Source organism: Castanea sativa, chromosome 8 (genome assembly GCF_040712315.1).
Source record: "Castanea sativa cultivar Marrone di Chiusa Pesio chromosome 8, ASM4071231v1".
Lineage (NCBI taxonomy): Eukaryota > Viridiplantae > Streptophyta > Magnoliopsida > Fagales > Fagaceae > Castanea > Castanea sativa.
This window is the reverse complement of record NC_134020.1, coordinates 48,055,097-48,076,268: the sequence shown is the minus strand read 5'-3', so window position 1 is coordinate 48,076,268 and position 21,172 is coordinate 48,055,097. Positions and strand designations below refer to the sequence as shown.

At 34.6% G+C, this 21,172-nt stretch overlaps 2 protein-coding genes across 2 annotated transcripts; both read right to left on the bottom strand.

Moving 5' to 3' along the window:
• Nucleotides 1-1,565: 1,565 nt before the first annotated feature.
• Nucleotides 1,566-5,225, bottom strand: LOC142605678 (non-structural maintenance of chromosomes element 4 homolog A-like). Its single transcript, XM_075777109.1, has 8 exons — nt 5,158-5,225; nt 3,221-3,409; nt 3,048-3,125; nt 2,717-2,954; nt 2,540-2,630; nt 2,209-2,422; nt 1,978-2,069; nt 1,566-1,837 (listed from the first exon to the last, which is right to left on the bottom strand). The coding sequence occupies exons 2-8, from the start codon at nt 3,360-3,362 to the stop codon at nt 1,766-1,768; spliced, it is 927 nt and encodes a 308-aa protein (XP_075633224.1). The 5' UTR covers nt 3,363-3,409; nt 5,158-5,225; the 3' UTR covers nt 1,566-1,765.
• A 9,194-nt stretch (nt 5,226-14,419) lies between these two features.
• Nucleotides 14,420-20,910, bottom strand: LOC142608311 (uncharacterized). Its single transcript, XM_075780059.1, has 3 exons — nt 20,441-20,910; nt 19,626-20,340; nt 14,420-15,658 (listed from the first exon to the last, which is right to left on the bottom strand). Exons 1-3 carry the CDS (start codon nt 20,761-20,763, stop codon nt 14,615-14,617), a joined length of 2,082 nt encoding a protein of 693 aa, XP_075636174.1. The 5' UTR covers nt 20,764-20,910; the 3' UTR covers nt 14,420-14,614.
• Nucleotides 20,911-21,172: the final 262 nt, after the last annotated feature.

The window sequence follows — 21,172 nt, the reverse complement described above, 5'->3', positions numbered from 1 at the left end:
TCAGTGTGTAATATGTTTTAGCCTTTGAAAAATGGCTTACGTGATACTCATACACCTTAACATATGTATATTTAATTAGGTGCATAGTTTAAAGGAATAAGATCTACAATTTAAGTGTACATGCCTCTCTTAAATCACAATAAAATTTTCACTATTTAATGGTATAATTTTCAATCGTATAGTTATTGCAATTCGATTCATAGTCATTCTCTCTCTTTCTCCGGCATAAATCTTGGCTAAATTGATTACATGTTTCCAACAGTGAAACTGAAAACCAAATCAAGTTAACTTAACAAAACCTCCTGCAGCGTCTTAGACCTATTAGACATCAGAATGCCCAGTAGCCTAAGCCACCAAATCCAGTATATTAGCAGTTTTCCTTGAGGATAAAAACCAAATCAAGTTAACTTAACAACACCTCCAAATTGAACAAAAACCATAATCAACCCACAAACTCGTGCACATTCATTGGTCAAGACAAAAATTCATATGATCATCCACTCCCACAAGCAAGCTAACCTTTCAACAGAAGCAGCTTTCCACCATTATAAAAGGAAAGGTACACCATCAAGAAGCTCTTGCTTCTTATGACCACCATAATTCTACAACTTCCGTTGGAACTTCTTCACTCTATTTGTTACTAAAATTACTTAACCACCAAAAATTTATTCTTACTTTTAACAAAGAGATGAAAGGGGAATCAATTATAAACTAATTTCCAGTTGTTACTTCTATCCTTGAGATATCATTCTCATCACCATTTTCATTAGCTTCATCTTTTTAACTGGCCCCTATAAAAGAACACTGCTTATCCTTCTAGCAAGACCAGGAATTCACGTAGCAAAGGGGCAAAAGCCAAAGTTTAATACTCACTTCTCTCCATCATTCTCCTGTTCCTAACAGTTTGGATTCCATGCTTACTACAAACACATCTAGTAGAATTCAACATACTTTTGATAAAAGAAAGGAGAGAAATCAATGTTCTACCTCTCTCAATGCTTACTTTTGATTTTAACACATTATTTTTGTTTTAATATTGGTTATGACTATATAATCTAACTGAAGATGTTTGTATCACTTTGTTGAACTCTCAAATTTAGAATTGCTAGAAGGACTTGTAGCTTTAAAAAAGTATAGAATCCTGAACTGACAGCTGCAATCTACTGCCTAATGTCAAATTATGATGTTACGACTTACGAGTAGTAAATGTTTAAGACCCCATCTGACATCTCTCTTCAGATCTGACATTTGTAGCTCAAGCTCTAAATAAGCATAAACTTTTCCGACCATAAAAATGTAGAGACTGTCAAGAGGCGTGTGATCAATAGATAAATTGGCTATATAAATGTGGAAAAAATATTTCAATGTGGATAAAAGATCTTGCCATTTATCAAGAAATATGAGAAACATACGGAAAGATACTGAACAAAATCTTTCAGTGAAGCTTGGTTTCCCCTGCTGAAAAGAAAATGAGGAGAAGAGGGAAACTGTGTTTCACTACATGCAAACCTGCCTTTTATTTGGTAAGGAAGAATCAAATTTATGAAGGAAATTCATGGAACCAGATCACTAACAAGATGAATCAAATTACAAGGAAAATCTGTAAAGAATTTTTTTTTTTGTATAATGCTCAATGGTCAAAAAAAATGTTGGTCAGTTATTTGAGACAATCTAGTATTCACCAGTATTTATCACAATTTCCTCGGAAGATCACCATTGGTGATTCACCAATGTTCACTTTTGGATCATGCAGTATATTCCTTGACTAAGATGCAGTATATACATTTCTCCTGTGAGGCATCACTTCATCACCCTCCTGAACACTGTCAATCATCAACTGCAGATGCAAAGAGTCGCATGAAGATTTAAAAACTAGCCAGATAAGCCTTTAGAATTAATATGTCATGAAATCTTCAAAGCAGAGTAATGATTATAAATGCAGAGGTTTTACATCAACTCAAAGTAGAGTTTACTTACCTGCCAGTCCTTATAGTCGAACCTAAGAACAAAGTGATGATAAGAGACCTCCCCATTTGCTATGGCCAAAGCTTTAGGACCATTCCTTGGGGCTGATTTTAAGCACAAAGAAGCACCAGGCAATTTCGTTTTATAATTGCAACACTGAGAATGGTTAGAAAGGATTTCCAATAACAGACATTGCAAATGAATAGGGGAAAAAATAGCTTTTCCTTCTTTAAATGAGCTCACCAACGAGATGGGTCCCTTCATCGTCAACTGTAATTTCAGATCTTCCATCTTTGACAAGAAATGAAAGAGCAAAGATGTTTTCCACAGTCTCAGAGAATGATGATCTGTTTAGCACCAACTTCTCTAATGGGATGCACTTCCGCTTTTTCAAAGTTTCAAACATTATGATAACATTCTTCTCAGTGTCAGTTTTGTTAACAGCTAGCTCTTCCACCTACAACACAAATCACAATGTGGAAGCAATTCCATGTCATAAAAGTGGCATGAGATGTTATGTTTTCCGGGAAATAACAATTTGCCAAGCACAAAGAAGAGAGACATATAATGCAACCTCATCAGGACAAACAACCTTCACCACTCTCTGACGTTTCCTTTGAATCATAGACATTCTCTTGGTTGGTTTAGTGTCCATTGGTCCAAGCCTATATTAGACTAGGATCATGAATAGGAGGAACCATATATAGTAACCTGTCAAAAACCAGAAAGTTCGAAGAAAAAAAATGTTTACATAGTTGCCAATCCTGGTGCCTTTCCAAATATATGAGATGTATCCAGGCCCAATTTCCTCCAGGAAATAGAATTGCAAGTTCTCTCTGGCAAACTTTTCTGTGTATATTTCTGCACTAAACCTCCAATGAACTTCGAGATACTATTGGGGTTCTGAGAGGATTTGAGAGATGAAAATAAGGTCCTTGTAAGTTCCAGAAGAATTTCTGCATCAGAAACTTGTTCTCGAGGTTTCTGAACTGTGAATAATGGAAAATGAGTGTATTTGAGCACTATTAGTAAAAACATCACAAATATGATTTATAGCAGGGGAGTGAGGGAAATTAAATTACCTTGCTGGTGCAATTTCTCTACATTGCTAATAATAGACAAAAAATCATCAAATTCATTCCTTTCTGCTTGATTTTTTCCTGCACCATACACCAAAATATTTAAATTGCCCAAGAGTATAATCAGAACAAACAGTTTATCTGATGTAGAAGATAGCAAGCATGAATATGCATACCTATTACTGAATCCTTGAAAGCAAGGTAGTGCAACCTCAGACTACGAAAATCCGTCTCTCTCTGGTTACATACAGCAGATCTGACACCAACTTCTAGTTCAGGTGAACCACATGCAATACCTTGTGCTGTTGCTATCCTCATATTCAGAACTTCTAAGCTGATTATTTTATTCTTAACAACTCATATAGCTGTAAAATACAGCAAATTGTTAAACTAAATACAGCAATCCACAAGAAGAGGAGTTTGTGAACATCAAAAGTACCAGAGTTTGGTGATTTAAAAATCTAATAGATAAACAAAATTTGCCTCTGCATTGAGTGTAAGATATTTGCAAATATCTAAGAGCATTGGTTACCGATGGTCATCATTTCCTTAGACTTGATTACAATATCAAATTATGCTTTGTGACAATTGCTTGTTAAATTACACCATCATCAGTATATATCTCAGATCAGATGCATGATTAATTGTGGATGCCATTTTACTAGCTCAATGACTTAAACTCGATTACATTGTGCTTGCATGTTCCTTGCAATGTCCTTTCCAAGCATGCCCTATAGTCTGCAATATCGCTACCTTCTCTTCATACATGTGCCCAAAAAATCACATTTAACCATCTTTTACTTTCGTCTACCCTATAGGTACTCCTGTCCCATCACTTGGAACATTCTCATTTCAACTATCCAGAACCTATGACCATGCTAGGTGCTGGCAATCCCAAGTTTTACCTCATAATGCATTTCTTAGTCATATAAACATATTCAATATCATATTTGATTGCAAAACATTAACAAAAATCAATTTACCAACACTGGCATAAGTCATCTTTCCCACAACTTGCGATTGTACTAATGATCTGGTCCTCCCTGCTGATATCAGAGTCGCCCAACATGAATAATTGCAACTTACCATGTAATCAATAAGAGCGACGTCACATTTACCACTCTTCCTATCAAATCTTCACTTGTTAGATGAAAAGTTGATATTCTAAAATATTTTAGAGTGCTATTAGGGATATTACAAATTGATGTGTTGACTTCTAATTTCTAAACACAAAAAAAAGTAATTAAGGAATTTTTTTTATTATGTTGTCAATGTGACACTAATCACATTCATTGTCATGTCAATTTATAAACCATTTGTGGTACAATTGATAGTAGTTTTAATATTTTCAGTAAATATTAAAAAAAAAAATTCCAATATTTTAAAGTGGAATAAATGTGGATAAATTTATTCCAACTCTTCCAAGTACTAAAGATTTACCATGCTAAAAACCTTTCATATTCAATAGCTTCTTCTTCTTTTTTCGCCTTACTGCCTAACATTTGTATTGCATGAAAGCCGGCAACAGTTTCAAATTACTCGAAATTTACAAGCTCGTGATCCAATATTCACATGAACATGAATAAAAAATTCAGAATTATATAAAGCAATATCCAGTAATAAGCTAAGAGAAACAGGTACTACAATTATGCACAATTTTTGGAGAAAAAAAAAATTGAGATACATATCAGATTTGTCTAAAAAATCAAGTTTCATTATCTTCAAGTATCTAAAAATCAATTTCCATAAATTCAACACAGAGAATATAAATTGATATTAAAAGAAAAATATTTTTCAAAAGGAAATGAAAGGCAGAAAGATATTGAAGTAAGTAAGTAACGAATGAGGTAGTAAAAATTGTAGTATCAAATTCCATACGCATCAATCAGTAGAGTAGAGTAGAGTAGAGTAGAAAGAGAATTTTAAGGCTCATTTTCATGTGCTCCAAATAAAGTCGAAAGCCAAAGCTATTCAAATATTCAATGCAATACAGTTACAGTCTCTCTCATCCCCAAACTGCCATATAAGAATTCAACCAAAACCTACACATATATATACACAAAAACACAGAGAGAGAGAGAGAGAGAGAGAGAGAGAGAGAGAGAGAAGGTACATGTTGAAGAAGCACTATCAAGTTGAAGCTGCGATCACTGACAAAGAGAGGATCCGAACTCCGAAAAGAGAGAGAGAGAGAGAGAGAGTCTGAGAGAAACAGAAATTTGAAAAAAAAAAATGAAAAAGAAAAAGAAAAAGTGGCGCGACCGACCTTTGTTTAATTTAAGCCCACATCTTTATATATAAGAAGCCCATTTAGCCCATGTAAAAGTCCAGTCCTCCAACAATTAACTCAAACATATCAACTACAATTAGCCCATGTATAAGCCCAGGCTGCCCAGCCCATTTATTATAGAGAACAATACATACATATATTATTTGATACATGAGATAAGTAAAACATATATTTGTACCAGTGCACTATAATTTTATTTTGAAATCTTTTGTAATAATTTTTCTTTATACGTATAATACGCATTATAAATGTGTTGTATGCATGCTAAAAATGTCTCTCTCTTCTTCTTCTTCTTTTTTCTATAAAAAAAATGATACAAAAGAAAGAAAAAAAAAATGAAGTGATGTTTGTAATATATAGAAAACCATTGCAGATGATAATTACCAAGATAAGAAGAAGAGAAAATTAAACCATCCATGAAAAACCATTTGTAATCTCCGATACACATTTAATGGAGGTAATGTTCAAATTTTAAGGAAATTCATTTTTGTCCTTTTTTTTATAAAAAAAAAAAAAGGTAAAAAGAAAGCTTTATTGGTCTCATGGAAAATAAAAATGAGACAACTAATATTAAATAAATGTTATGGGGGTATTTTGGAGAGTACAATATATTGTACACTTAAAAAAAATTATTTTCAATTATATATATAGATAATATTTGAGAAATCAATTTCAATTATCTTACACGCCGTTAGGAAAAGATTAAATTTATTTCACTGCTCATTCTTAATGTGATGGTCACTCCACAATTACAAAAATTTTGTGTAGTCAATTGTATATTTTGTGATTACGTGTTTTTAAACTTGTTTTTGTTACTAAATTTTATTCTAATTATTGCCAAATCAACTAAATTTGCTAACTTCAATCAAGTTTTCATTCGACATGCTAGCACACAAAATATAACTAAAAGATTAACATAAAAATTAAATTAAATAAATAAAATAAAATTCTTACTAATAAAGGGTAACAATACATAATGCGAATTATAGGCTGATCAATGTTACGGTCGACTAAAAACAGATAAGAGAAACTGTATCCCAAAGCCCAAAATTGAAATCCTTGAAATTTTGGATCATTAAATATTCATTCTTGTTTGTGTTTACTATGAGAAAATAAGATTAATCCATATGATATCACCCTTCCTCATAAGTTTAATTATTTTTAGAATACCAAATTGAGTGTGATTTATCTTTTCTTGTAAAACAATTATTTTGGTGAATTTTCCATTCTTTTAAGATTTTCCTTTTTACCCTCTTTTATCTTTCCAAATTCCAATGGTAAAAAATTGTTGTTATCTGAACTATTTTGAAGGAAAGGCCTAAACTATCATTATTAGTTCTTTTTTTTTAATGCCTAAAACAATGGTTTTGAAATCTCCTGGAGTCCTGGTACTATTTCCCAACCATTCGAGAGAAGGTTTGAATTGAACTATGTGAATGTGAAAGGTAGCTTTGGTTTTTTTGAATGTAAACAACATTCATATAAGTTGATTTAAAATGTTAAAGTAAACAAGGTTATTCATGGGCCCAAAAGGCTTGACTACACTGAAGAAACAAAGCTAAAATCGATGAAACTTGTGTGCTTCTAATCTGTACTTAACAAAACTACATGTACAAGTTCCTTTGCATTAGAGCCATAATCAATGAAATCAAATCATTGAAATGTTGACAAAAAGTTAAGGTTAGCATCTTAGGTTAAGCATTATCAAGACAAATTAATTAGTGAAAAATGAATAAGGAGTTGAAAAAGCCCGATCCCCGACATCACAATTCGTCGTATTATCTTCCAGTACTTTTCTTTGGATTCACAGTCACTTTCAAAAAGAGGACTTTAATCCTTTCTTTTTATATAAACTAGAGGACTTTAACCTCATCAAATGGCTCAAGCCTCAAAGCAATTGGTAAAGACTAAAGACCAAAGAGGTCTTCTCACGTGCCTAAGGAGTAAGGATGATCATTTAAAAAGCTAGATTCTTCTCAAGATCCAAAGTTATCATCAAAGGGCAAAGCAGGGGCCAATATAGATTCTGTTCATGCAAATGGTGGATACTCCTTGTTTCTCTCTCATTTACAAACTTCCCAAGATTTCATCAATTTTCTCCAAAGATCCTTAGCAAACTTTTCCTAATGCATTAACATCTAATTTTGGTTTTAACCTTTAGGTCTCATTTTGAACTTATGTCTTGGCTTTAAATAAGAATGCAAAACGTAACAACCTAGAAAAGCTCATCTTTGATTTACCTAGATAAATTCAAATTCAAGAAGCAAACAAACAAAACAATAAATCTAGTGGCAATTTTTTTTTAAATTATTTTGCGTGATTTGTTATGATTGGTGCCTAATAAAAATTGTATAAATGGTGAATCTATGTAAAAATTATGTTGCTCAAATAACAACTTACCACCTCAACAAGTTGTGAAAATTTGTGTATACACACTCTAAGTTATATGTTTAGTAATGTTTCTTTTAATTATATGTGTTTACTGTTTTGTTTTTGAATTTAATAACTGTACGGACCGAGTATGTCAACTCTGCTTTGAGCTGCAGGCCCATTTGTCAAATGTTCTCGGCCCATCTCAGCCCAAATGGTCGAGTTTATATGGGCTTGGTCGAACATTCAAGTTGGGCACTCTCAAAGATGCTGCAAACAAAAGATAATGTCTTGGAAGAATCTATTTGCCAAGCAATAACCAGCGTCAAACGCAAGTTACAAAAAAGTCATGTCAACAGCAGGAGGTAGGTCCCTTTCGTTCAACAATTTGATACAGAGGGACCCACTGACATGGGAAGATTCCCTCATCATGACAACTCTACTAAAGGAATAATATAAATAAGGGAGAAGAATGAGGATAAAGGGATTGGAAAATTTTGGGATACAAGAGTAGTAAAGAAAAATATAACTTAGGGATTAAGGTATCCTGTTCAAATTTTAGGGTAGGGCCCGACTATATAATCATCCTCTTGGCTAAGATCAAGGGAATTTAGGACCAAGAATAACAGTTTAACTCCCTCACTAACCTTTAAAGCCATTTATTGGACCTCCTATTGTAGGATAAGCCCAACTCAAGGTACAAGTATATTGGGAGTCTGGGCTCAAAAGCTTAAAGTTGTTGGGAATGGACCTCTACAATTACAAGCTAAAATCTAAGCCTTTCTAATTCATTTGAGAGGGGGATGGTGGAGGAAGTATGCAGAGATCATTTGCCCTTAATTTTCACTCCACCTTGATTCCTTGAAGAGAATATGCAGCCCAATTTCTGAATACCATTCATCAAAACAATAATCTGCAAGATTCCAGGCAAAAGTATTGTACTGGAACTCATCCCCAAAAGTCAACCTTGTGAAAATTCATCACCTGCCTTCAACTTTGTATTACTATTTTCTAATTAGCCTGTCATAATTCATGCCACACATGATCTTATGTTCTATCCGTAGAAATTTTTTTTTTTTTTTTTTTTTTGGGAACTTGTATTTATTTATTTGTTTTAAAATGCTTATTAGTGAATATAGAACATGAAAAAATAATTAGAATTGTTCTGAAGAAATATTTAAACCCTCAATTATGTGGTAAAGAAATAAGTAAATGAACCCCACAACATTGTGGATTCACTTATTTTATTGAAACTGAATTTTTTTTTGCTGAAAGTATTGTAAATAAAAGTAAAAGTTAGCTGAAATAATACAAAATGACTCATAAATAGTATCAAAATCATGGTTCATCTTCTAGGTGGTGCAGACACAAGCTACAAGCCCCCAATTATATGCATTTATGGGAGGAAGAGCAAAAAAAAGACAGTCCAACCTATGGCCTTATGGATGGAGCCTGTTAGTTATTGGGCTTGAGATTAAGCAAGCTCGAGCATTTAATAATTAGGGTTTCTTTATACATTTTATTGTTAGCTATTTAAGCACTTTTTCTTATTATTGTAAAACAGTTTTGAGAATATAAAAAAAAAGTGTGTTTCTTTTTACACTGATGCTAACTCCAGTTTTTGCTTGGTACTGACTCCAAGCAGCCCTTAGGTGCTGACTCCTAGGGTTTATTTAGTTGTTTATTTGTTCCATTGAAATAATGTGGTTGTCCTACGGCACTAGGATTTTGCATTTTATTTCTTTGGTCCAAAAGAAGGTATAGTACATAACCCTGCTTCTTGGTTCATTCTGTCTCACCTAATCAGACAAGTACCAATTATGATCCCTCATGACTTACCTTCACCTTGTTTCTTCCTGACTTTTTCTTTGTGGCAAATCATGCATGCAACCAAATAGACCAAAACTCTCTCGTGTCCTTACCCTTCAATGCATATTTTCCTGCTTTAAATTGGTCTTCCATTGATTATTATTTCAACTATCTTGGTGGAAATATATCGTTGCTATTATCATCTAATGGCTGTCCTACCTCCATTCAAATAGTTGACATATCTAGCAATGACTTCAATGGCATGGCACTTCATTCTTTCAACTAGCACGGGGTTTGACAAAGCTCAATATGTCAGCAACAATAGCTTCACAGGCTCTATTCCTTCTTTTCTTTCTTTGCATCAATTCTCCCTTTGACTTTTCTTCTAATAACCATAGTGGTCAAATTCCTAGTGGACTAAGAGAGTAAGAGGATGTTCCAAACTAGAGATTTTCCAGGAAGGTTCTAACTCGGTAACTCTAGCTCTATCAGGATTGCTTCCATTTGATATGTATAGTGCAGCAGGATTAAGAGAACTCTCATAGTCTCATGTCCTTTCAATCATCTTTCAGGTCCTATTGGCAATGACATTGTGAACCTTGCCAAACTCACCAGCCTTGAGTTTTGCATTACAATGAAAAAACGATGTTAGTTTACCATCTATACTTGTGATCCAAAGTGCTTGAGAGTTTGAAACCTCGAAGACTGTTTTTCCAATGCCTTGGAGCGTGCTAGAGATTCCAAAGGCAGTAATTGTTAACCATCACGTGTTCTATCCACTTAATATGGTTGCAATCTCATTGTGTGCCATTCAAAATTGTTCATTTTTTTTTTTTAAGTTCTAAGCTTGGAATATAAGTTATTAAATATAAAAATATGATAGATTGAAAAAGTTGATTTTTTATTAGGTGACTTGCATCTATTGTGTAGAGTATCAAGTCAACTATATATTTAAGGAGTATCTAATAATTATTCTATCTTTCTTAAAGAGCAACAAGTCAAATATCACATAAAACCTAAAAATAACAAATATAAAAACCTCACTTTTGTGGCAATCCTTAATGTGTAAGGTTTTTTTTAGAGAACTTCACAAAATAACAAAGTGTCATGTTTGTGAGCTTGTTAATTAACATTGTAAATTTTTTTTAAAAAATGTAATACGATATGGGTTGATTTATTTGTTTTATTTTTCTATTTATTTATTTTAAGCTTGCTTATATTAGTCAGATTGGCAAAAATGTTACTATTTCTTCTCATCTTTGTTTTCTTTTTTTAATGCCTGTGTAAACATTACCAAGTCCTAACCTATTTTAGACTAAAACACTGAGCCAAATTAGAAAAGGCACATGATTGCTACCACCTCTAAATGCCTGTGTATATGCCAGTGTATATGCAATGGCTGCCACAAACATTCTATAGGTTCACAAACTCTCTCTCTCTCTCTCCCTGTCTCTCAGTGTATATTCACATGATTTTGCTTTTTATTTTTTTTTTAAGGAAATTGCACTTTACCACTCTAAACTAAACCTAAATTATATATAAGCTTTTTGAATGCACATTTTACATCTTAAATTATAACTCTTGTTACACTTTGCACTCCAACGTTAAGTTTACCGTTAACGTAGATGGAAATCCAAAGTTTATGGTGTAAAGTGTAATTAAGAGTATAGTTTAGGATGGTAAAGTATAATTTCTTCTTTGTTTTTAAGGGATTGAGAATAGGGGCAATTGGGTCTTTTAATATGATGTCATATTTTTCCATCCAAGTTAAGGGCAAACTTAACGTCGGAATGCAAAATGTAATAAGGGTCATAGTTTAAGGTGCAAAATGTGCATTCAAAAAATTTAGAGTGCAAAGTTTAATCTAGGGTATAGTTTAGGGTGGTAAAGTGTAGTTTTTCATATTTCTTTGATCCAAAAGAGAGTGGTACATAACCCTGCTTCATGGTTCTTTCTGTCTCACCTAAGCAAACAAGCACCAATTGGGAGCGTGTATAGATATGAACCCTTATTATGACTTACTCTTCCCCTTGTTTCTTCTTGGCTTTTTCTAAACAAATTAGACCTAAACTCTCTCCTGTCCTTAATTACCCTTTAATGCATATTTTCCTGCTTTAAATTGGTCTTCCATTGATTGTTGCAACTGGGAAGGTGTTTCTTGCGATGATAAAGGTCAAGTCACACAAATTTTGTTACCCTCTAAAAGCATTAACATCGGTGGCGTCAAATTGCCATATTGCCAAATTTAACAACCAATATAAGAAAAATAGGACTGCATTAGTGGAGCTAAAGACATAATTTTCTGTTGTTGAGCTATAGTGCACAGTCATCTTTGGTTGTGCATTGTAGATGGTTGTGTCAGATGGTATAATTAAAAAAATATATTTTATTTGTCCCCTCATTATTATAATAATTATTTTCTTATGGTTGTAATTATGGTTGTGGTTGTGGTTGTGGTTGTTGTTTATTATAGTGGATATATTATTTTATTATATTGCTTATATTATTTTAATGTGTTGAATGCTAAAATAAAACCATTGATATTGGGTATTTTATAAGTGAGGTGGTAAAAAGATAAAGTAGCTGTTATGGTGCCAAAAGCTAAAAATTTTTGCACCACTAATGTTGATGCTCTAAGAGCATTTTCATCAAAGTTTTTAAAAAAGTATTTAGCATTTCAAAAAGTCACTTTATTAATTTTAATAACTCATTTTACAATACACTCAACATCAAATATTCTATTTTTTTACCATTTCGTTTAAAATAATATAAACTACTCATAAAATAATAAAAAACAACTACACAAACCAACTTTTCAACCACAAGCATTAAATTTTTTTTTTTTTTTTTTTTTTTTAGATGGGAGCTACAGTGAGCTTTCAAAGATGAAAGCTCACTGTAGGGCCTCTACCCTACCGGATTTTTTTTCATCCTTTAATGAACTCAGGATCCTAGATTTCATTTGAGCTGCAACTATCTTGGTAGAAATATATCGTTGCTATTTTCATCTAATGGCTGGCCTAACTCCAGTCAAATAGTTGACATATCTAGCAATGACTCCAATGGGATGATACAAGCTTCATTCTTTCAACTAGCACGGAATTTGACAAAGCTCAATGTCAGCAACAATAGTTTGACAGGCCCCATTCCTTCTCTTCCTTGCATCAATTCTCCTTTTGTCATGCTTCTTGACTTTGCTTCTAATAATCATAGTGGTCAAATTCATAGTGGACTAGGAGGATGTTCCAAACTAGAGGTTCCAAGCTAGAGTTAGAATTCTAACTCGGTAACTCTCTATCAGGATTGCTTCCACTTGATATGTATAGTGCAGCAGGATTAAGAGAACTCTATTGTCCTTTCAATCATCTTTCAGGTCTTATTGGCAATGACATTGTGAACCTTACCAAACTCACCAACCTTGAGTTGTGCATTACAATGAAAAAACTATATTAGTTTAGCAGAGTGTATAGCCAACCCGCCAAAACTAACCCGACCCAACCCAACCCTCTAGGTTTGGTCGGGTTTTAGGGCTTAGTAGGTTGGGTTAGGTTATAAAAAAAATTTTGATAGCGGGTTGGGTAGGGTTCGGGTCATAAAATTTCAAACCCGCCAAATCCACCCAAACCCACTCATATATTTAAAATATATTATATAATTAATAATTTTTTTAAAATAACCAGATCTTCCTATTCTATATAAAAGCCAATTAGTTCACACAAACCCTAGTAAATTACTATTATTATTTAGTCATTAGTGTTGTTGGCCTTTAAGGAGTTACATTGATACTAATCTTTAAGTTTTTTTAATATATTTTTATTTTTATTTTTTTACTCAATTTAATATTAATAGTAATAAAAAAAATTGTCCAACCCATGGGTTCAACCCGACCCATGTGGGTTGGGTTGGGTTGAATTTTTTTAACCTAAGTTGGGTCAAAAAATCTCCTTCACCCAACTCATGCACACCCCTAGTTTACCATTTATAATTGTGATCCAAGGTACTTGAGAGTTTGAAACCTCGAAGACTATTTTTCCAATGAGTTAACTCTAGCCCCTCCCACCCCACCCAAAAAAAGAAACCGCTAGAGAAATCTTGAGGTGCCTTGGAGTGTGCTAGAGATTCCAAAGGCAGAAATTGTTAAACATCATGTGTTATATCCTCTCAATACGGTGGCAATCTCATTGTGTGCTACTCAAAATTGTTCATTCTTTTTAAGTTCAAAGCTTGGAATAGATTGATGCGGTACTCTAAACCAATAAACATAAGTTATTTAATATAGAAATATGACACAGATTCAAAAAATAAAATTAAAAGGTTAATTATTTGTTAGATTACTTGAATTTATTAGTGTAGAGTATTGCCTCAACTATATTCAAGGAGTATCTAATAATTATTATATCTTTCTTAACAAGCAATAATATAACAATACGTCAACCTAAAGAATATAAAAAATATATATATAGTAATACGTTATCATAGGGAATATCACAAAATACCTAAAAAAAACAAATATGAAAGCCTCACTTTTGTCATGGTCCTTGATGTGTAATTTTTTTTTTTTTAGAGAACTTCACAACTCACCATTTTCATCCTTCCTATTTTATCTAAACAATTACCAAATATTAAAGTAGGAACAAAGTGTCGTGTTTGTGAGCTTGTTAATTAACATTGAGAATGTATTTTAAATGTAATACGATATTGGTTGATTTATTTGTTTTATTTTTCTATTTATTTATTTTTTGAGAGAGGGTTGGCTTATATTTGAAAGGATAGTAAGCGTGCTTATATTAGTGAGATTGGCAAATGTTACTATTTCTTCTCATCTTTCTAAACATTTACCAGGTCCTAACTTATTTTAGACTGAAACACTGAACCAAATTAGAAAAGACACATGATTGCTACCACCTCTACGTGCCTGTGTATATGCAATGGCTGCCACAAACATTCTACAAGTTCTTCACAAACTCTCTCTCTCTCCCTATCTCTCTGTTGACTCTTTCCTTTTCTTTCGGGTATGCTATAAAAACACAACTTTGGCAACAAAACAAAAGGCCAATTAATACACATGCACTATGTAATGTACATTATACAACAATTACCATCATCTTCTAGGACGTTTCCTTGACCTGCTGCTCGCACTTCCCACCACCTCCGACTCACTATTATCTCTCCCCCTCTTCCCCGAAGCAGCCGCCACGGTCACTGTCTCCGGCCTCTCCGGCCTCTTCGGCGGCCTCCCAACCCCTCTCTTCGACTTTGCATTCTCCTCTTTCGTCCCTCTCCCACCTGTAGAACTCCGCGTAACCCTCTCCCCCCTCCCTTCGTTCTTCCTACCCTTGCTCTTCTTCTCCTCCTCCTCCTCCTTCTCACCTTTACTCTCAATGCTATCATCTTCAGAACCATCATCAGTATCCTCCGTCACTTGATCACTAGGCGAATTCTGCTTCATTCTTTTCAAGAAGCTCACCGCGCCTTGCTTCTTCTTCTTCACCGTGCTTTCCTTCTTCTTCTCTATCTTAATCAACTCCAAAGCGTCATGAGAGCTGAGCACATTCCCACCAAATTCGTGTTTTATTTCACCACCACCTTTATTATTGTTTGTTCTCCTGCTTCTCCTACCCTGTCTTTCTCTAGTCCTTTTCCTCCTTATACCCTGCTTCTCCTCCCCACTAACCTTAATAAAAGTACCTTCATTCTTCTTCTGATTAATAACAACATTTGGTTTCTCCCCAACTGCCTCTTTCTCTCTTTTATCTTCTTTTCTATGAGCACCTTCGGTTAGTACTTTCATAGAACTGCGTTTCCCGCATGCCACCAAGGTAGAAGTAGGGGGCTTATTATTGGGTTTCGAAAGTGAGTCCGGTTCATGTTTGGGTTCGAGTTTCACTGTCTTCCGGTGTGGGGGTGGGGGTTGGGGTTTTCGGAGTTTATTTCTCAGCTCCTTGCGTACTAGAGTTCGGAGATCTTGGGCTGCAACATGCTCGGGCGAACTTTTACGGAAAAACATGACACCATTGTTGAATATGAGCAGGAGATCACGAAAGAACTTGTGTATGTTATCCGCATACACACCTCTGTCAACCCTGGATTGAACTGTTTGGAGATCCATGTGTTGCCGAATCAAGTTCTTGTACCTTTCGGATTCCTGAAAAACAGTATATTAGTTACTGTTAAAACAGAGAATATTGGAATAGAATATGGATGCTAATGCTATTCCACATCTTTGCCTCGAGATCCAAAAGTACAACAATTCCCATTGGCCTTTTCTTCATTTTAATTTTCTGCGATTCCTTTCTGTACGTGCATGATCATCACTTTTGTTAACGCCTTTAAACTTTTTTACAATATTTTTTTTGGTGGGGGCAGAATGGTCATTCCAAATAAAGTCATACGTTAGTTGCATCGGTCCTCAACTTAGCTGACGCAACAATAATATAATACTCCTGTAATATAGTGCCGTAGGTGGCACGGAAAGTATTTTACCACTGGAACCTTATAATTCTAAATTTCACGGGATTAATTGTAAAATTGTGATTTTTAAAACTCCGACAAATTTTTTCTTTTTTTAAGAAAATTTTAGCTTATAGTGTTCGCTCCTGATAATAGCTCTTTATTATTAAACCAAGACGCCAATCAATTTTTGTAGGCGGGGATAAAACCTCAAATCTCTTATACAACCATCAGAGACTTCACCAGCTGAGCTAACTGAAACCCACAAAACTACGACAAATCTTAAGAACAAAAGATTTTCATAATTTTTATGACTCCTAAGAGGGTATGTTATGAATATTATGATTGATCTTAATAAATTGGAATCATCAATTAATAATACAGCTGTTTTTTTTTTTTTTTGAAAGAATAATACAGCTGTTGAAAATAATATTATTTTAATAACAACTTTTGACATTTGAAACAAAAAAATTAAATGGAAAACAAAATATCAAAATTAAAACTATAGAAAAATACAGCCCAATTAATAAATTTGCCCACTCGATCAAACTGTTACGCTCCGTTTGTTTCAATGGAAAACTTTGTGTAAAGATAGTTTTCCTTATTTTTCAGTGTTTGGTAACATAAAAAAAGATGAGTCAAAGGAAAACTATATTTGGTCAACATAAAAAGTATGGCTTATTTTTAGAGATTGTTTTCCATTAAATTTTTTTGGAAAACAACTCTATCTCACAGTAAGCTAAATAAGGGAAGTTAGGAGGTTGTTTTTCAACTCATATAAAGTTGCTACCAAACATTAGAAAATGAGATAGTTTTATAGAAAATTCTTTTTAGAAAATAACACATTTTCTAGAAAACATCATTGTTGAAACAAACAGAGCGTTAGCGTATGAAAGAGGGAATGCATAAGTGCGGGTCAATATAGATTCAGTATAAAAGTACTAAAAAAGAAAGTTTTAGCTGTAGAAAGAAAAAAATTGCACGCAAACAATGATGTCATAAAGAGTGAAAAAAAGGATAGAAAAATTTGAACAATGTGCCTCATTTGTATTAGATTTTAGGGCAAACTAATTATTGCTCCATATAAAAAACAAAAAAAAATATTATTGCTTCATATTATTTACGTTATATTTTAATTTGGTCCACAATTTTTTAATTATGTCAAATTAGTCTTTAACCTTTTAATGTCGTGTCAATTTAGTCATGTTTTATATTTTAGATGAAAATTGCTGACATTACAAATAACCAAAAAAATAAATAAATAAAAAATTATTGCCACATTAAAAAAACTTTATTTTTTATTTTGGTAATTTGCGATGTCAGCAATTTCCATCCAAAATATAACAACATGGACGAAATTGACACAACTCTAAAAGGTTAAGAACTAAATTGAAACAATTGAAATATTAGAGACCCAATTGAAATATGGTATGAAAGATAAAGACCAAATATATAATTTACCTAGATTTTAACACTTACACATGGGAACCACCACTAGTACATGTAAAAATTAATCAAATCAACGTTTAACGTGTGTATTAATGGTTAAGTGTGTGTCTCTAGACTTTTTATTATTTTTTGGTGGGTTATACAAGCAAGCAACCCTCATTTTTAAAAATAAAATTAAAAATAAAATAAAAGCAAAAAATTATGGTCCAAAACAGGCCCAAGGAGAATCAGCTAAGTGGGCTAGATTGCAGCACGACCTGGATCAAGGGATTAAAAAACAAACGGGTGATCTACAATCAACACGTGGCTTGCACAACGAGTATACGTTACATGCATGTAGAAACCAATCGCTCCCAAGGATTCAAACGACACAGCATAAAGAATTAGATCCACATGTTTTAGCTAAATAGTTAGAACTCAGAGCTTCTAAGGCTAAAATACGGGAACAAACTTTGGTCGGACTTAAGAATAACAAAACGAATTGTAGCTTTCACTCGGTCTCTTGAACGAACCCCAAGACTCGAAGGAGAAAAAATTTTCACTTTTAAATCAGAATGGAAGGCCAGTAAGAATTGTGAGGTGGGGTTTGAAATTGACACGTTGCGGCAACATGAAAAGGACAATGTTTTTTTTTTCCTGAGATAGCCTAAACAAATGGACCGTTCTTTACTCCTTTTATCTTCCATTGCGAATCGACCAGGGCCACATAAGGGCTTTACTCGAGTACTACATATATCCGTATAGGCTCGCCACCTTAACAAAGTCCAACCGACATATGCCAGAAATAAGGCATAATAGGCACCGAGCCTATTATCGGTAGGGTAGCCCAACATTCATTGGCCACATTTGTGACCGTCTTACCATGCAACCGCCATAGGAGATTTTTCCCTGTTACTTCATTCCATAAGGGTGTACAACGTGATATATTGCAGTGTACCTACCTAAGGTAATTTTATACTCGGATGTTTGTGTGGGACCCACCTACTATGAGAGGGGTGATACATATATCCAATACAATATATAATTTTTCTGAGCTACTAAAAGATCAAACTCTAGCCAAAATTTGAACTAGTAAAAAAAAATAAAAACTAGTATCTACCTATGATGATAGATACAGACCCAAAATAATAATAATAATTGGATAATAGAGCGTTTTATGTTTTAATAATTGGATTAAAATTAAAAGGCCTTTTGGTTCTAAATTTTTATCCCAAAAATAAAAAGCCTTTTGGTTTTACCGGACCCATTTAGGAAATGGGTACCAATCCTATCAAATTCAAATGGCATGACAAAGGTGACAGTCCCCTTTACTAGGATGCATGTGTGTAGAGTATATGTTGTAAATCTTAGTTGTCTGGCTAAACATGGTATCATGATATAATGATAGATCTGATCCAAAAAAATGATATACTGATAGATAAAAGATAAAATTAAATTAAATTCATTTTAACTAATCAATAGAAGACAAAAGAACCAACATATTAATTCCATTTGGGAAAAAAAAATAAAAAATAAAAAAACATTTTGTTTCTTTTAAGAAAAAGTAGAAGAGTTTAATAAGAACTAAAATTGTACGATTGATATCTTATTTTAAAATTACTAAAAGGAGCAGCAGTAAGTAAAAACACACACTCAAACGGCAAAGACTATTCGTACGCTGTAATCTTTTTAATGTTTTGAACTTTTTTTTGCCTTCGTGTCCTTCGCATTTTACGCTGATTATTTTATTATCTAAAATATTAAAATCAAAACACGCTAGGAGCCAAGTCGACCAAGGCCCAGGTCAGGTGTGTGACTCAAAAAAGAGTCTTAAGTTTCATTATGCACTATACGACGTAGTTTCAAATGTATTTAAACTGGACCCCACCTAAAAAAATAAAACATGCACCCACACCCTTCATAAGCATCATTGTAGTGCCCTTTTATTTTTATTTTTTTTGTCTTCTAACCCAATGCTCACGTGTCCCATCACAGTTTTTGTACTGTAATTACCAAAACGCCCCTAAAAATGCCTATATTGTATGTATGGCACTATCCGATTGGTCCACAACAGATCAACCTGACATTTGAGAAAGCATCACGTCCGTTCATTTTATGACTTACGATGTAATATTGATCCTCTCTCTCTGTTTTTTCTTTTTTTAATTTTTAATTTTTTGAAAAAAAAAAAAAAAAAGAAGAATATATGTTTTTGTTAAGAGTATAAAGGATACCTGGCTCCGAAGCCGGCGCTCGAAAACCGAGCCGAGCCGATGCGACCGGATGATTCCAAGGAGCTTGATCAAGGGCTCAGATTTGACGGCTGAGACACGTTTTGTGGCGGGAGACACCTCATCAACCTCGGGCTCCTCGCCGCTGCTACTTCCTCCACCACTTGAACTGCCCTTACGACGCCGTTTCTTTCTCGACAAGCTCGCTGAGCTTTGTACATCGCTGCTTTGTTTCGAAGCCGTTTCCTTTTCCCGCTTCGACTCACCAACCGATTCCAAGCCCTCGTTCGACTCGCTGAGTCGACCCGCCCGACTCGGCTTAACCATAATCCCTCCTACAAGTTTTCTCTTCTCACCCGCTTCGTCATCGTCGTCTTGTATTTCATTTTCATTTGCGTCCACCTTACCGTTCAAGACCGGGTTCGACTCGGTTCGACCCGGATCCGGTTCGTTTCTCTCCGGTTCGGGTCTAATTTGGACTTTTACGGCGTCGTTTCGGGCTTGACCCTCGCCTTTTTGAGTCGTCGAATTTGACTCGTTGAACGAACGATTCTCTTTATCGTCGGAGATATCGCCGGACACGGCGAGATTCTCTGGCAACGGAGTCGTTTCTCCGGCGTCACCCTCGAGATCCTTCTTCAGATCGACGTTCTCCGACTCCTCTTTCAAACTCCGGTCTCTCTCCTCCTTCAACCTCTTAAGCTTCAACTCCAACGACCTGTAGACATAACAACAACAACAACAACAACAAACTCAGATCTTAAACCAACAGATCTCCTACGAAAAATGAACACAGACAATCCGATCAGCCGAATTACACGATCGAGTCGTCGCGTCTTCGGACCTCGCGCTTAAGCTCCTCGACCCGAATCCGACGCAGCTCCTCCGCGATGCGACCCGATTCGTCGTCGTTCCGAGCCATGAACCGTCGCTTAAGGTCATCAAACTTGTCCTTACAGTACAGAGGAGTGATACCGAGCATGGCGGTGGCGGCTGTAGCGGCGGAGGAGGAGCTCCGGTTCTGAAGTTCCATGGCGACGGAGTCCCAGCTGGCTGTGCCGTGACGGATTACGGCGCACGCTAACAAGAGGTCCTCTAACGTGCCCCAAGGTTGAACGCTCGTTCCGTGCTCCCTACCCATGCTCCTCTCATTTCCTCATATTCAAATTGTTTTAGGGTTTTTGCGTTTCGATGTGGAGGGAGGGAAGGAGAAGAGGAGGGGTTGGGTTTGTACGTTTTTTTTTGTTTTGTTATGTGATAGATGGAAATGGAGTATATATTATCTATCTCTATATGTCTATTACTACAACTATTAGTATTGTGTGTGTGTTTTTTTTTTTTTTTTTTTTTTTTTTTAATATGTGTTCGTTTTCGTCTGCGGCCTTAGTTTTAGATTTGTATTTATATATGTGTGAGTGTGTGTTGTGTTGTGTTGTGGTTCTTTCTGCTTTTCGATTTTTTGCTTCCTTCGCGGTTCGGAGGAAATGGGTAAACAAAAGAGTTTTTTGGGCTTTGATTTCCAGCTCGCACCACCTTGGCAAAAGTTATGA